The sequence below is a fragment of the Patagioenas fasciata genome, chromosome 5 (assembly GCF_037038585.1).
Source record: "Patagioenas fasciata isolate bPatFas1 chromosome 5, bPatFas1.hap1, whole genome shotgun sequence".
In the NCBI taxonomy this organism is placed as follows: domain Eukaryota; kingdom Metazoa; phylum Chordata; class Aves; order Columbiformes; family Columbidae; genus Patagioenas; species Patagioenas fasciata.
In genome coordinates this window covers 33,325,138-33,340,283 of record NC_092524.1, presented here as the reverse complement: position 1 = coordinate 33,340,283, position 15,146 = coordinate 33,325,138, and the positions used below count along the sequence as shown (strand labels likewise).

The 15,146-nt window shown below is 38.1% G+C and overlaps 1 protein-coding gene across 3 annotated transcripts in view; it reads right to left on the bottom strand.

The window, feature by feature from the left end:
- Positions 1 to 15,146, bottom strand: part of MAP3K9 (mitogen-activated protein kinase kinase kinase 9) — a 63,389-nt gene that overhangs the window by 25,071 nt on the left and 23,172 nt on the right. For all 3 annotated transcript variants that reach the window (XR_011739352.1, XM_065838017.2, XM_071809277.1), the window contains exons 3-4: positions 8,765 to 8,945; positions 1,289 to 1,437 (exon numbers count right to left, since the gene is read on the bottom strand). Coding sequence is in view for 2 of the 3 variants with exons in the window: in XM_065838017.2 (XP_065694089.1) it covers positions 1,289 to 1,437; positions 8,765 to 8,945 (330 nt within the window). In the remaining variant the exon portion in view is untranslated. The remainder of the gene's footprint in view (positions 1 to 1,288; positions 1,438 to 8,764; positions 8,946 to 15,146) is intronic.

Sequence of the window (15,146 nt, the reverse complement as noted above, 5' to 3'; positions counted from 1 at the left end):
AAGCACAGGCCATATGCCTCTGCCTGACTTTCCCAACAGAGGGCATTATTTTCAACCCCAACAGCAAATACCTCACATTTATGAAAGCCAAGGTCCTCATTTTAGGGAACCACATCAAAATGAACTGCTTCAGCAGGACACTGAGCTGGTAGTTCCATTAACTCTTTCATCTGCAGTTTCTTGCTTTACATTGCTTCCAAGCTACTATACCTGCAACTCTGCTGCTGTTTACCATCCATAGGATATTATTTTTTAGCACAGCAGTACATGAAATTTTCTACTTTAACTTAACTGAAGGCTGTAAGCTACAGAAAACACCAGAGAAATCCAAAAATATACTAAAAGCAGAGAAATCCATCAGAAACATTTTCTTGGATGAATCAAATTGGGGCTAAAAATATCACCAGAGACCACAAAATGTCAGTTGTATGTTCAGACTCATTCTTTGGTCACTAAGGCTACAAAAACATGTTTGATTTCTTTTACCTCAGTTTTTTCTTTTTGCCAGATAGGCACAAAAATGTTTATTACATATAAACACCTGGAAATCCTTGTGAATAGGAGCACTGACTAAAACGCTTAGAGGTACTGTTGTGAGAGAGGAAGGGAGGAAGAACTGAAGCTCTGGAGATATGTGAGTAGTTACAATAGCCAGCAGAGCAGGTCACACAGGTGCACCTCAAAAGCTACCCCACAGAATCCTTTTTAATAGCTACAGCAGCTCTGATGACAAACTCCTATAGTTCTTTCCTCTGTATATATCCCACCTTGGATATGAACTATCTCCACACACAAAGCAGAAAATCACATCATTCTGACTGAAAATTCGTGTTGTTTTCAAATGTCAAAGCCGTATTTAAACCCTCTCCCTGAAATGTCAGTAGGATAAAGTTTCACTCATTCTGACGCTGCCTAGCAAGATGTTGAAGCTGTGAATTTCAAAACAAGTTGAAGACTTCAAACTAGACCAAAATATGCAAAGTTTTGGTGTTGGTGAGTCTTCGCTACTAGAAAACAAGCAGCTAGATAATGACAGCAATAGCCTCCATTTTCCTATAAAGCCATATAATAGAAAATGGCAGGGAAATTTCTTTCACCTACTACTCTTGCAGTTGAATAACAGTCACAGCACACTAACAGCCAAGCCTAGCTTCCATAACAGCCTGCACCATTGAATAACGCCATTCGAGAAATCTGTGCTCTTAGGTATCAAAGCCAATACAAGGAGGCAATGCTCAACAGCACTCCAGAGACAGCACAAACCGTACTTGCACCACAGCTGGCTTACCTTCCATGAGTTTGGCAAAAGGCTCTGGACAGGTGGAAGGGATCGGAAGAGCAAGTTTATTCATGGCAACACCGTATGCTACTGCAAGACCATCAATTCCTCGGAATGGTACTTCTCCTGTTAGCAGCTCCCAAAGCAGCACGCCGTAACTATCAGGAAGAAAACAGAAAAGAGAATAGGTGTTTGACTTAAACACATTGTGCTGAGTTAGCTGAAACTGAGGTAGTTTTCCATGCAGTTAGAATCTTTCCTCCTTCAAAGCTAGCACAGCCTTTTGTTTTCGATTTACTGTGAGAATAATGCAATAATGTTGCTTCTTCCCGGGGACAGAGTTAATGTTTTTCTTTCAGTAGCTGTGTTTTTGAGTCAGTATGAAGAGAATGTAAGAACTCACTGACATTTTGGCTCTTGTCAGGGAAACCAAGGACTTGTTCAACTGTCCAATTGCAAATGCAAATTGGTAGGATGGGGGCATGGACCGGACCACACCTAGATTGACATTCAGATTGATCACTGACATATCCCCACCATTAGCATCATGCTCTGTATAAAGCTGCAGCCAGCTTTTCTGGCTAGTTAGTTCAGTTTTAGAGCTAGTTTGGTTAGTTCCATTCCAGTTCAGTTTGATGTTAGGTTGGCCTTTCTGTCTTTTTTTTTCCCCCCACTCTCTCACTGTGATTGGATGTTTGAGACCAAAGTGCTCTCCTCTCCAGAACTGGCTGCTTGGCATGACTGGAGTTTTGTGAGGGGTTGCACTGAGTTTCATTTATTTTATATATATTAATAATAATATCCTATTATTGCTATGCTGTTGTCTTACTAAACTGTTTTCATCTCAACCCACAAGTTTCTCCCTTCCCTATTGGTTCTCTCCCCTATCCCACTCGTGGGGTGAGGGGACTGAGAAAGCAGCAATTGTGGTCTTAGTTGTGGGGTGGGGTTAAACCATGACACACATTCTTTGTTAAGCAACAAGAAAGTACCTGAACCTGTTGAGGGTGAGTCTGGTACACTGGAGAAATCGCAGTTTTCTGGACAAGCTCATCATGGCTACCAAGCTGGACAAGTGCCTTATTTTACCTGCTTTTTTTTATTAAGACTGAAATACAATGCCATTTTCACCTTTTGTTTGGTTGGTTGTCATTTAAAAAAAAAAGTGAAAAATAGTTGTTCAAAATTAAGTTGTTCTTAAGACATTCTACAAAATATTACCTATGAAGTTAAGGAAATAGTTCCAGGGCTGTTCTCTCTCAGGTATACAACAAATCCCCAGAATGCTCTCTCTGCTTCTACAAAACCTGAGCCAGAGATGACTTCCTCATATTTAGTGATCTGATGTTGTTTTCTTCCACTGATCGGAACCCATTTACTGTGTTCCATGGTAGCAAGTTCCACAAATTTAATGATGCATTGCCAAAAAAGTACTTCTGTGGTTTGGCTGGAGCTTGTCACTTGAAAATTTTATTTGCTTCCCTATACTTCTTTTGATACAAGGAAGAGTGAACATATGTTCCCTATTAGCTTCTTCCACACCATCCATGATTTTACCAGCTCCTACTACATCCTGTCTAAATCATCCTCTTTCCAGCCACCAAAATCCTAATCTAACTAAACCCTAATCTAGTTACTCCCCTGAACATTTCATATCCTTCACTGACCTTGACATCATCTGTACCATCTCATTCCATTTTAACATTTTTGTTGGAATGACCAAAATCACCAAGTTTTAAAGATATGGGGAGAGGCACATGATTTCCTGTTTTCTTCTTCATTTCCTTCCTATTAAACTTTAATTTGCCACTTGCCTTACTGATTCCTTACAAAATGAGCTAGGTTACCCACAATAACTCTAATATCTTTTTACTGAATCATAATAGTAAAATTCAGAGCCCATCATTGTACATGTGAAATTCTCCCATGGGTACTTACCATTTCATCGTTCAGTACAGTAAAACTTATCCTCAGCTATGTGCAGTAGATGAATTTTTCTCTTCCTGAAAAACTCTGTATGAGCCACAAATGTCCTTACCTAACCATTTACTGCTTTTATGTTTATGCTGAAGACAAGAATTCCCCATTAAGAAAACTGATTTATTCCTTTAGTAATTAAGAATTGACTAAGCGATGAGAAACAGACTTGTCCTCTTTTCCCACATCAATTTACATTCTTTAAAAAGCTTTTGGCAAAAGACTTTGTTGAACGTTTTTGAAATCCAAAGAGGTATAAGAATTCTTATGACTTGTCCACTCCAGCTCAGCTCTCTTAAGGAGACATTTTCAGCTTAGAAAGACTCTTTGCTCCATTCTAGCGGATAAAAGTCACAATTTTTTTTCTGCTATAGCCTTATCTTCTTTGCACTCTTACACCCTGGTCATCTCTGGCCCATATGTTCTCCTGCAGGATTTTCACCTGTGATTAACTTGAAAGCAATTTATTTGTTTTTATGCTTTTCACAAGACTCTCCTCAAAACCCTTTTGATCTTGAGTGTTTTATCTTCAACTTGCTAGTACTTAAGTCCATGACTGCTTTTCTTTATTTGGATATAGGTTCAACTTTCTGAAAGACATCTTCCAGTAGTCTCTTCTACATCATCTTCTTCATTCAATTTAAGACTCCCCTATGCATTTGCTCTGAGCTTTAACTTAGTATCCTTAAACAATATCCATGCTGCATGTTCCCTTAGTTGTTTTTACACAAAATTTCTATATTTTGTCATAGATCTCCTTGAGATTAAACAGTACTGTCATGGACTGATTTTTCTTAATTGCTCCTGCAAAGATATTGAATCTAAGTATACATATATTTTAACCATGGCCATTATGTACTATTTTGAAGGCCTCCTAAGCACACCTGAAGAAAAAATGAAAAAATGCTTCTCCTCCTAAAAGCTCCCTGAATAGCTGTTCTATGAAATGACTGCTAAAATATTAATCTCTTCTTGATTTAAAGCAACAATTGCCTACCCATTTAAGAGCAATCAAAATTTTCATTATCACAACCTGTACTCTTGCAACCTCCTCCCTTATTCTCTACCCCATCAAGTTTTTAACATTAATTGTAACTGCTGCCACCTTAGTTGGACAGTCTTAATACCACTTTCCCTATTTACATATGGAATTTCTGTCACTAGAGATTCCATCTTTGCTGCTAACACAGCCAGTTTACTTTATTAAGCAAAATATCATGTATTTTCACCTATACAATCTTTCGCATTTTTCCTATGGAATTCATACTCTTGATATTCTAATGATTATAATTACAATTAATTAATTATTTCCATCAGGCTTCTCAAATCCTTACTGTATCAAGAGCCTCATTTGAAAAAAAATAAACAGGAGTTTAAGGATTTCCCATTTCCTTTTTGGCCTCCTGGGACACTTAAAGAAAATTAATACTGGACTGAATATACATTTGACCTGTCTAAATCTGATTGAATGTTGATGTTACTCTTCAGTTTGGGTGCAAACGTTGATATCAAAAAGTAGGAAAAACTACAAAAGAGTAGTGTTATTACTTTACCACTAGTGGCATTTGAACAACAATCATCCCAAATGATTAAACAGCAAGAGAGATGTTGAACAGTGTTTTACACTAACTCTGAAACAGGGAAATGAGGATTACAAAGGAAAAAGCCAGAGTCAGAAGAGATGCACACAAAAAAGGCATAGGAAGAAAGAATCAAGGGCCTCTCCTCATTCTCAACAGGGAAGTAGAAAAACTCGTCAAGCTCATTTATTTTTTCAGCACACAGTAGTAATTTTTGGACTTTAATTACGACACGAACCATGTGATACAGACCATGAGTCCAAGTCAACTGACACTTGTATGAATAATTAACCATCTCCCAGTGATCCAGTAATCCCTTAAGCCATTTAACATCAGGTTCAATCCTACACACTGGATTTTCAGGGAGAGGCAGGCTGGAGGTCTGCAGGATTTCACATGTGATTTTGCCACCTCCCTCATAAGTCTGTGCACTTAAGAAAAAAGCCACTAATTTCTTCTCACTGTTATTGTTCAATGGCATTTCTGCCATGGGTTCCTCTTATCTATCTCACTAGGTTCAGCACTTTCCATGAGAAAGGAACTATCAGGCCAACAAAGAGACCCCAGCAACAACAGAAACTAGAATATTACTGTCGTTAAGAAAGAAACAGTTCGCATTTTGCACATTGCTGGGCTAGCAGTTGCAGAGATGACATTTCCTGCTTATTTCACAACAGCCAGTTGCGTACACATCTCCCACGCGAGCTTCTACCAGTATTGCTGGTCTACACTTATGTGCCAGGTACTGAAGTCTTGTGCTTCATTTCACAGAGGAGTCTACAGAAGCCTGCAAGCAGTCAGTTGTGGATGGAAGTGCTTGCCAACACTTGATTCAAATTAAATATTCTAATGACTGAAGTTCCTACACCCACCACTGAATGCCTGAAACATCTTGATCTGCTAATCAGATGGTTTTAGGTAGTTCTGATATTTCATTCCTAAACAAAAATTAAATTCCTAATTATTTCCCTGGTCTCAGAGTAGATACATCTTAAAAGCATCTAAACTGAGAAACACGGGGAACTCAGATCAAACTTGTATAGTGGCTTTATCTTCTGCATACAAATCATATTGACAACATGACTGTCTTTTAAACAGCACTAGTCAAAAACCAAGTATGCAGCAAACAAGGAATATATTTAAGCAGTTAAAAATGACAGGCAAAGTTGAATTACATGCCTACTAACATTAACTTGCCATACAGTATTGGATAAGCTGCAATACCTGTGCTTCAATTTCACCCCTGTAAAGCCAAAGCAAAAACATAACTCTCCCCTCAAACACAAACAGATTTACAGGAACTAACATATTGAAATAAAACTGTAGCTTCCTTGTCCTCTATGCAATGCAAGCACAAGGTTTCTGCTGTACATCTAAAGCTTGTGAGTGCATCACAGCAAAACTCATAGCAAATAATTTTCACTAGCAAGATGTACTGTTATTATCAACACACTTTGCAGTGGCTCAGATCCCGGTGATAGACACCAGTGTGTGGGAGCATTCCCTAGCCTCATAAGTTCTTTGCCAACTCTTCTTTGGAGTGGGACAAAAACACAGATTGAGTTTTTTAAAGGGAGCTTGATACATGTTTTGAAATGAATTGCATGAAGCAGTTATTTATTATAAGATTGACTCAGGAAATTTCAGTCCCAGCAAGCATCTTCTGCAACATCATCTTCACCTGTTTGTGCAGCAAGAACACAAATAGAGCAAGATTCTTGTTAAAAGGGTGGGCAACAATTTAGCCAGCAGTATTTTTTAATAGGTTTTACAAAAAGGGTGTTGAAATAAAAGGGTCTGTGAACGTTAGGGACAGAGACAGCCAATTTTGTTGATGCTAGACAGAATAACTGGAAGGTTATCAGGCAAAAAACTCCCTTGACTCCAGTGATTAACCAAGAGGTTGAAGTGGACAAGAAGAGGAGCAAGTCTAATAGGATAAAAAAGTTCATCCTGTTAAGAATTTCAAGTTTCATCCTTTGGTAGGGACAGGATTTATTACACATGTCCATGATTGCTTTTGTAAAATCTAGTGCTTATAATCATTGACACACTAGTAGTGACCACACTAGCAAGTAATTGTCCTCTGCATACATGACTCAAACACCATGTTCTTTTCAGCTTATTTAACTATGACTCAAGGTTTTGGCCACCAGAGAGAGAAGGCCTATTCAGAGACCATATAACAGCTCCGTTGATGGTGACAACCCCATGTTTAAGGAGAAGCACTGAGAGAAACTCCACCTGTTTTCAAGGGAAGACTGGTAACTATAAAAAGAGAAAGCGACAAAGGTATCTTTGAAAAACTAACAATTTAAGTGATCTACAATCCGGAAGTGATTTACAGTCCTTGACCAAACTGATATTTTTGCATAGGCATAGAGGCACTTGAGCTACCTTCATGAAAAAAAAAAAAATCAACAACTGACCTATAAATCTTATCTTTTTAAAAATGAGGTCATACTGGTACAGAACATCTCCTGATTAGTTCACATCATGCCTGGTTTAGGAAAGTTACAATCACAGTGCATTTGTTTCCTCCTTCCCTTCTTCCTATCATCCAGGTTACCCTTAAAGGTCATTCCTGGCACTGTTTCAGAAAATAACAAATTGAGGTTTGAGCTTGACAAGCTCTATATAAACCAGTACTGTCAACATGTGCATAGAAAAGGTGCACAGCCATGAGATTTTAATTTTTGCTAGACTTCAGTCAGAATAAAAGCATGGGTCTTGCTCAGTTCATCTCAGATTAACTACAGAGGCTACCACATTTAATTACAGAGTCAGAATTTTATCCACACCATTGCTGTACAAAATAGAAATTCAGAGACTTATCACAAGGTGACACATTATTTATTCAGTAAAACTGGAAAAGGAAAATTAATATGCTCCCACCAATCTCTGCCATAACAGCCAGACAATTCTGTCAGCTGGGATATTTCTTTATCCTGACAGATTTCACAGCTTGCACACACTTGTGTGGGTGCATTACTGACCAGTGAGAGAATATTACTGCTCTAAAGACCAAGTCACCCCAACATTTCAATACTTCTCTCCCCACAGGAAAACAAAATTCTCTCTACTTCATCTACTTCAGATGTCCAGTCTGATTCTATGTCACACAGCATCCAGAAAAGTCACTGTTCCAGAGCTATTTACTGAGTTTTGCATTTACTAAATCACTTAACAGTTACATCCAAACTCAATTGCTGGAAATCTATGGGCCAATCCTCACACTCTTCCCAGCAGAGCAGCTCCCATTCGCAAAAATACCAGTGCATGAATGGAAAATACAATATATACATGCAAATTACCACTTCTGGATTACATACTCGGAGGGACCTTGAAGAAGAAATTTATTATTTTATGTGAAAGATCAGAACGGTGGAAATTATTAATAAATTTATTATGGAAGTGAAAAACATTGTATTCAGGTTAAAAGTGCAGAGAGAATTCAACTAGGTACAGTGCATTTGTGTACATATACATCAGTGACAGGTAACTAGCAAAACACAAAATGATCTTACTGTTGGTAAAACAGTAAAAAAAGTAATTTTAAGTATTTCACTGATTGGTTTACGGCCTTTGATTATGTCAGCCAACAGCCAAACAAGCACAAAAAGTTTGTTTTAGATAAAGCAGAGGGAATTGGGATTCTGAATCCAAGGATAGTCTGGATGTAAATTTATAGAACAAACATTTAGAGGCATGAAGGAGCCGGTCCACCACTTCCTACAGTACAAAAGAAAAGTTACAATAAATACAAATCAGTCTGAGAGTCCAGTAGATGGAAAGCTGGTGAATAAAGTATTCTTAATACCAAAATTTTAGTATTACATTTAAAAATGAGTAATGGTGAACCAAAAAGAGGTTTCTTGGCAGTTCTAGTTACTCATTAGGATCCAATCACTTAATGGCAAATCAATACCTCCACACATCGCTGCCTTTGGAGAACATGGAGGAGCGGATGACCTCGGGAGCCATCCAGGCATACGTCCCAGCTGCGCTCATTTTGGTAGTTTTATGCCATTCCCTGGCCAAGCCGAAATCCGTGATCTTCAATATCTTGTTGCTCAGATCTCCATTTTCCACCTTTTCGAGTATCAGTACTGGAGAAAAGGGGGGGAAATAAAAGGTATGCAGAGTAAAGCTAGTATTTATGCAAAAAAGATCCTTCTGGAGATCTCCTGAATTTCAAGATTCTCCTTTACTTTTAGTTATTCAAACATATCACACTCCCTTATAAGTTATTTCAAGCTGATCCCTTTATCTGACAAGTAAACAGCTGTCTAGCAGATAACTTCAAATTTAACCAAAATATTAAGTCCCAGAGAACAAAGAGGTAATAACATAAGTTTTTAATATGGTGCCCAGTGCCATTCTGTATAATAATTCTCTGCTAAGAAGAAGTGAACCACTGTAGCTTCTAGAAATCCAGATAAGGGAAGATATCTCCTAATTAATCCTCTCTCAGCAAGCCAGTAATAGCATCTTTTTCTTGAACTGCTTAGGGGACTTTTTTTTTTTAAATCCAGATACACACACAGGCCAGATATACCTTTCCTGTAAACGCATTAGAGTGGAAGCTCTATGTATATAGAATTTTCTAAAAGTCACAATTAAAAAAAAGAGACTGATGACCAGTAATAAGATGCCCAATTCAAGACTTCATATACACCACCATGTTATAGATACCCTCTATATGAAACTTTTTTTTTAGATAAGCTGCCAAAGTTTCTACCATGTTTTAGTGGCAAAGGAATCTATATCCTAGAATGTTAAAATACCCTGGAGGCAAAACTCAAGAATGATTTGTTATAAGGCACACATTCCTCTTTACCCAAACTGTACTGTCACACTGTTGTGAAATGAGCATAAACCAGAGGCCAGAAGTATCCACTCTGTTTTAGGAGCACCTTGTTATCCTCTGTATCTTAATGTGAAGTGACCACGCAAGTTGTGATAGCAATATAGCATCAAGCAACAGAATATAATAAAGCCACTAAACCTTCATAACTAATGTAACCATAAGCCTGTGAAAATATTTTTAGTCACTTTGTAAAGGGCTGCAAAGAAAAAAACATGTGTATTATCATGAGTTCAATGACTCTCCAGCAAAAGGCATCAACCCACTAATATACCATCATTATTGCAGCTACTCTATGTTTAATGTCATTACTGATACAGGTTCTTAGAAAACAAGAAGATTTTTTTCCCCTCTATATGTTTGTGTGTGTGAATTGCAGAAAAAAAGCCCCACAGCCAAACAATCATGGATCATAACAGAACCATTGCAAAAATTACAGTACATACAAAAATCATATTCAGGACCATTTTTAGCTGTCCAGGAAAAGACTCAAGTATCAGTCTCAAGTGCACACAGTTGTTTTTATTTTCGGGGGAGGGAGGGCGTGGAAGATATCTTACATTCATTCTCATACTTCCCTCCAATAATCAAAACGGGATTTCCCGTGAAAGAAAAGACAGAAGTGTTATTTGAACCCTTCTGCATAGTAACCCATAAACATCTAAATGTCAATATACTGCATTTAGTTTTATTAAAGTAAAAAACTGTCTGTTCTCTCAAAATTTAAAAAAAAAATCAGTTACCCTTTCTCCAAGGCTTCAGAATTCACAAAATACTACTGCAAGATTTTTGTGGGCGAACTCAAGTTGTGAAATAACTAGACTTATGGTTAAGCTCTTGGTTCTTGCATGTTTTACAAAATTCCTTTCTAAAACTAATGAATGCTCCCTTTTCCTAACTGCAGAAGAAGGAGGAGTTTGAGACGTGGGGTTACTATTCTCTTCACCTGGGAAAAAGCATGTGTTTTTAGAACCACACTTCAGTGTGGAACAGAACTGCCACAAGAAACAGAGATATAAACCAAGGCTTCCTCTGTGCCTAGCAAGACTATCTTTTTTCCTTCTTTCTAGCAGCTGAAGGACTGCTAAAATAAGTTGCTAACAAGTTCCTCGCTGATTGCAAGAGTGGAAAGCTTCCTAGAATAAACATGCTAAGTTTCTTCTGCTAGTATGTACCCACTCTGCCTAAAGAGCTGACAGAATAATAAAATCTATTTCTAAATTTAAATGCAGTAATATATAGATACACAGTGAAGTTGCAAGGTAAAGTAAAACTTTGAAACAAGAAAGCATGGGTCTGGGTGGTTTTTTTTGGTTCCCTCCATAAGCACCACAGGCAACAAGCAAATTTGTTTTTCACAAGGTAGATCATATTCTGTTTGAATGAGCTCAATAGCAGGACAGAGAGCCAGATATCACAGCTGGGTTGTCCATGCCTTTCTGGCAAGAGGTTATTTAAATCTAATGACCTTGATTTGTATTAAGTTCTACCAAAATAATTAGTACTTACACAGACTTTTGTATCCATTAACTTGTTCTTTTGTTAGATGTAGGCTAAGTAAGATAAATCACCATGACAAAAGACCACAGAGGACAATGAAAGAGCTGTCTTTTTTGCAAGTCCTTGATTCCTTAGTAACATCCTTGGCTCCCCTAATATGTCGTCGTAATAACTGCTTGGGATAAGAATCCTGCAACCCAAAATTTTAAAAATTAATTTTAAGAATCATATCTCTCTCCAGCATCTTGTTGCAGTCTTCCTTATCATGGTCACTACCAACAGGCTCATTTGTAACTGCTAGAAGTCTCCCTAGCCCACCTATCAGATTTTCAAACTGAAAATCTTGACTGTCCCTCTTGCATTTGCCCAGATTTTAATGAAGAAACTTGTAAATGAACAAAATATTAATTCCTTTCAGCTTCTGCCATAATCTCTTTTATGGTCAACACAAGCCAGGTTGCTGGGACACTGCAAAGGCATTTTACTCATGCTAATCAACCCGGTCTCGTTTACTTGTCAACTTTATCTACAACTGGTTATTGCCTCTTGTTTAATACCTTGTGTGCCAGTTCTCTTCTGCAAGTGCTGTTTCTGCTGCGCTCATATTAGGCTACCACAATACAGAACACAAATAAGTAATGTACTTCCTACAATTACAGATTTAACATACCTTTCCATCTTTGAATAGATCTGACCACTTAGGATAGAGCTAACATTTGGCCACGTGACCAGCCTAACAAAAAAAATTCAGACAATAATATAGAGCACCTACACCAAAGTGCAGTTAATCGACCAGGGGAAGTAAATCTTCACATTCTGGTCTGTTGATTTAAAAGATCTGCACGAGATAGAGGTTTTTTAAAAAGGCAGAAAATTCAATTAAGATTTTTTTCACATTCCCAGCCTTAAAAAGAGAAATGGTTTGTCAGCAAAGATACTGGGAAGAAGAGAGCTGAATCAGCAGGAACATGCAGAATGTGTGTCAGCTTGGTGGTGGTGGATCAGTATTTCCCCATTCCAACAGGACCTATGGAAGAAACCTCTTCATGTGTACATGCACAGAGCCAGCCAAGTTGTAGATTAAGGTATGCTATGTACTATTTGCTACTCCTAACAACTCAAAAACATATTTTTCTTCTGTAGCACAGGCTAAAAGCTGATCTTAAGTAGCATGGGCAGGAGCCAGCTGGTACTGCGCAAAAGATGCTGCTGAAGCAGAGCAGGTATTAGAAGCTCATTCAGACAGCTTTGAGGATCCAACTGCTACAGTAAAACAACTCAGCCATACTGTTCTGTGCATACTGCAAGTGCAAAGTAAAGCATGGTGGCTTAAATTTGCATTAAAAATTCTTGGCAACTTTAGGTGAAGGGTATCATGAACATGTATTCTTATAGGAGTAATAATCCAGAAGTACTCACATATATTTTCATATACTCCTGAAAGACTTAGACCTTGTCCTCTGCAAAATAAGCTTTTGAAAACTAGAAATTAATTAAAGCTCAGATGAATTCTGTTCAGCAATTCAGCTCCTCCATATCTGAAGGTGCCCCAGCTGATACAAGAAGAAATAGGCCTTGGTACCTCCTAGGAAGACCTTCCCTGGATCAGGCAGTCATCCAGATATTGGTACATATGATTTAGATGTGTCATTTCAACTACTAAGAATTTATTAAGAACTTCATTACCACAGGGACTCTCAAGAATCATTATTGGTAATGACTGATCCCACTGTTAAATTTCTGGAGAGCCAAGCAGACTGCAAGTGCTGAAAGATGACAGTCAGTCGAGACACATTAGGTCTGAGCTTAGATAGAAAAACACAAATTAAACACTGGGCCTCCTCCTATCTAGATTATGATGAAGACCAGTCTTTTTCTTTGAAATGTAAATGTCTACTGAGGTTCCTCTGTATTCTTTGAGAACATATTTGATGCTTTACAAGAAGCATCCAGGATAATTTTCATATCAGACTCTTGGGAGAAAGTTCCCTGAAGTACAGAGAAAGAAGTAGACACCATGTAAACAAAGGGGTGGGTTAGGTAAACAAAGGGGTGGGTTAGGTAAACAAAGTCAATATCCCAACACTTACTGTTTTGATGACAAGACAGACTAACTAGCAGAACAGTAAGTATACAGCAGAATTCAAAGATCATTTGACAAGACTCAGTCTGATACAGTCCTTGGTCATAATGTCTGACATTACAGCAAGTAAATGAACAACTGTGTATTGCTAGAGATCAGAAAACTTGTTATATTGTCAGTATTTTTTTAAACAGCAGTTTCTACCTATGTGGGGCTTTGGCTTTTGCTCAGGACAAAACAAGTTGCAGTAACAAGGAGGAAAGGCAGCATCGCGTGGCTTGTGCTTTCATCACTAACTTCACAGCATTTTCAGTCATCTCCAAGTAGCTCAGAGCTATAGGTGGCAGCTGGTAGCCTACTCTCTGAAGATCTAGGATACCCTATGCTTGGGACTTTGATACCTCATGGACAGCCACCACCACGCTAACAGCACTAACTGCAGCACACAGGCCTGTAAGACCATCCCAGCTACCAAACAGCCTTTCTTAATTGTGTCATTTATTGTGTTTGTTGCCATGAGTTAGCTGAGCAAGCAAGGTCCATATTATGAGAGAATCATCCTTAGTCAACAAGTACTGACATTTACCCCTTCAGAACCACAGTAATGTAGAAGAGTATAATTTCTACAAGAACAAGTCCACTTGCTTAAGATATGGTTTTAGTTGTTTTGACTATTCAAGCAATAGTTAAGAGGCCAGAGCCAAAGCAGACAAAGTTTACAAAGAGCATCTTCAGTACATTCTGCAGATCACTGAATGCTGGCCATTAAACAGATCTTTCACCAGGTCTAATACTCTTCAATTAGTAGGGAACACATGATGCTGAAACAGAAGTGTCATTAGAGATTCTCCTGATAAGACTAGAGTTCCTCAGTCCAGTCTCAATCTGCACAAAGAGTGATGAGGAGTTAATTCAGCCAATGTTGGCACCATTTAAAGATGGTTTCCTGGTTAGTAAGAGGGAAAAAAACCTCATGATGTACCCAAGATCCTCTTATCCTTGGTTGTGATTTGAGCTAGCAGCTTTTCCAGCAAAGTCAGAAGTGGCAGAAATCAACTTATTGAGGTCAGGTGAAGTCCATTAACCTTTAAGTATCATTCTGCATGCGCATGAATAGCTAGCAGGTTCTTGACAGAATCCAATGTCAGTCTTAAATGAAAGTGATCAAGTCTTTAGAAGTACACAGATCCCAAAGAGGATGATTTTCAGTTTCATGAGTGACAGCTGTGTATTAGGGACATCAAGAAGAATGAGGTGGTATATTGTGGTGTTGTTTTTTTTTTTCCCCTACAGCCAGAGCCAACTCAGATGCTTCTGTTGTTTAAATGAAGATTTGTACTGAAGACAGACCTCACAGAAACAGACCCAGTGAAGTCTGACTGACACAATAGTATCTAACAGTGAGTCAGCTCTTCCTCCTGCTCCAGCCCATTTCACATTATTATGCTTCAGTAAGAGCGATGTTTGTCTTTCTAGAAATCAAAGCAATACAAAAAGCAACTTGATTAAGATTTCTAAGATACCACTATATCCTTCAACCTTAATGTAGTTGCTACTAGTTGATCTTCAGTTCTGTCTTGTCATCAGAAGTCATTATGGAGATGACTGTTCTGTGGGGCACTAGAGAGAGCAAGAGTATTTAATAGAACAGAGTTAGGGCTGCTGTTGGTCTAGTGAGACCTTTAAGGATTGTTCCAAAGGTGAAGCTTCATGTTAGAATACAGAACTTTCACTAGTAACTCATGAACTTTCACTAGCATGTTTAGGATTGGGACTATATGTGTCTAGAACTATTTTATATACCTTCAGCAGAAGAAATCATTGCAGTGAAAACAATGAAATCTGAAGCTTTAAAATTTT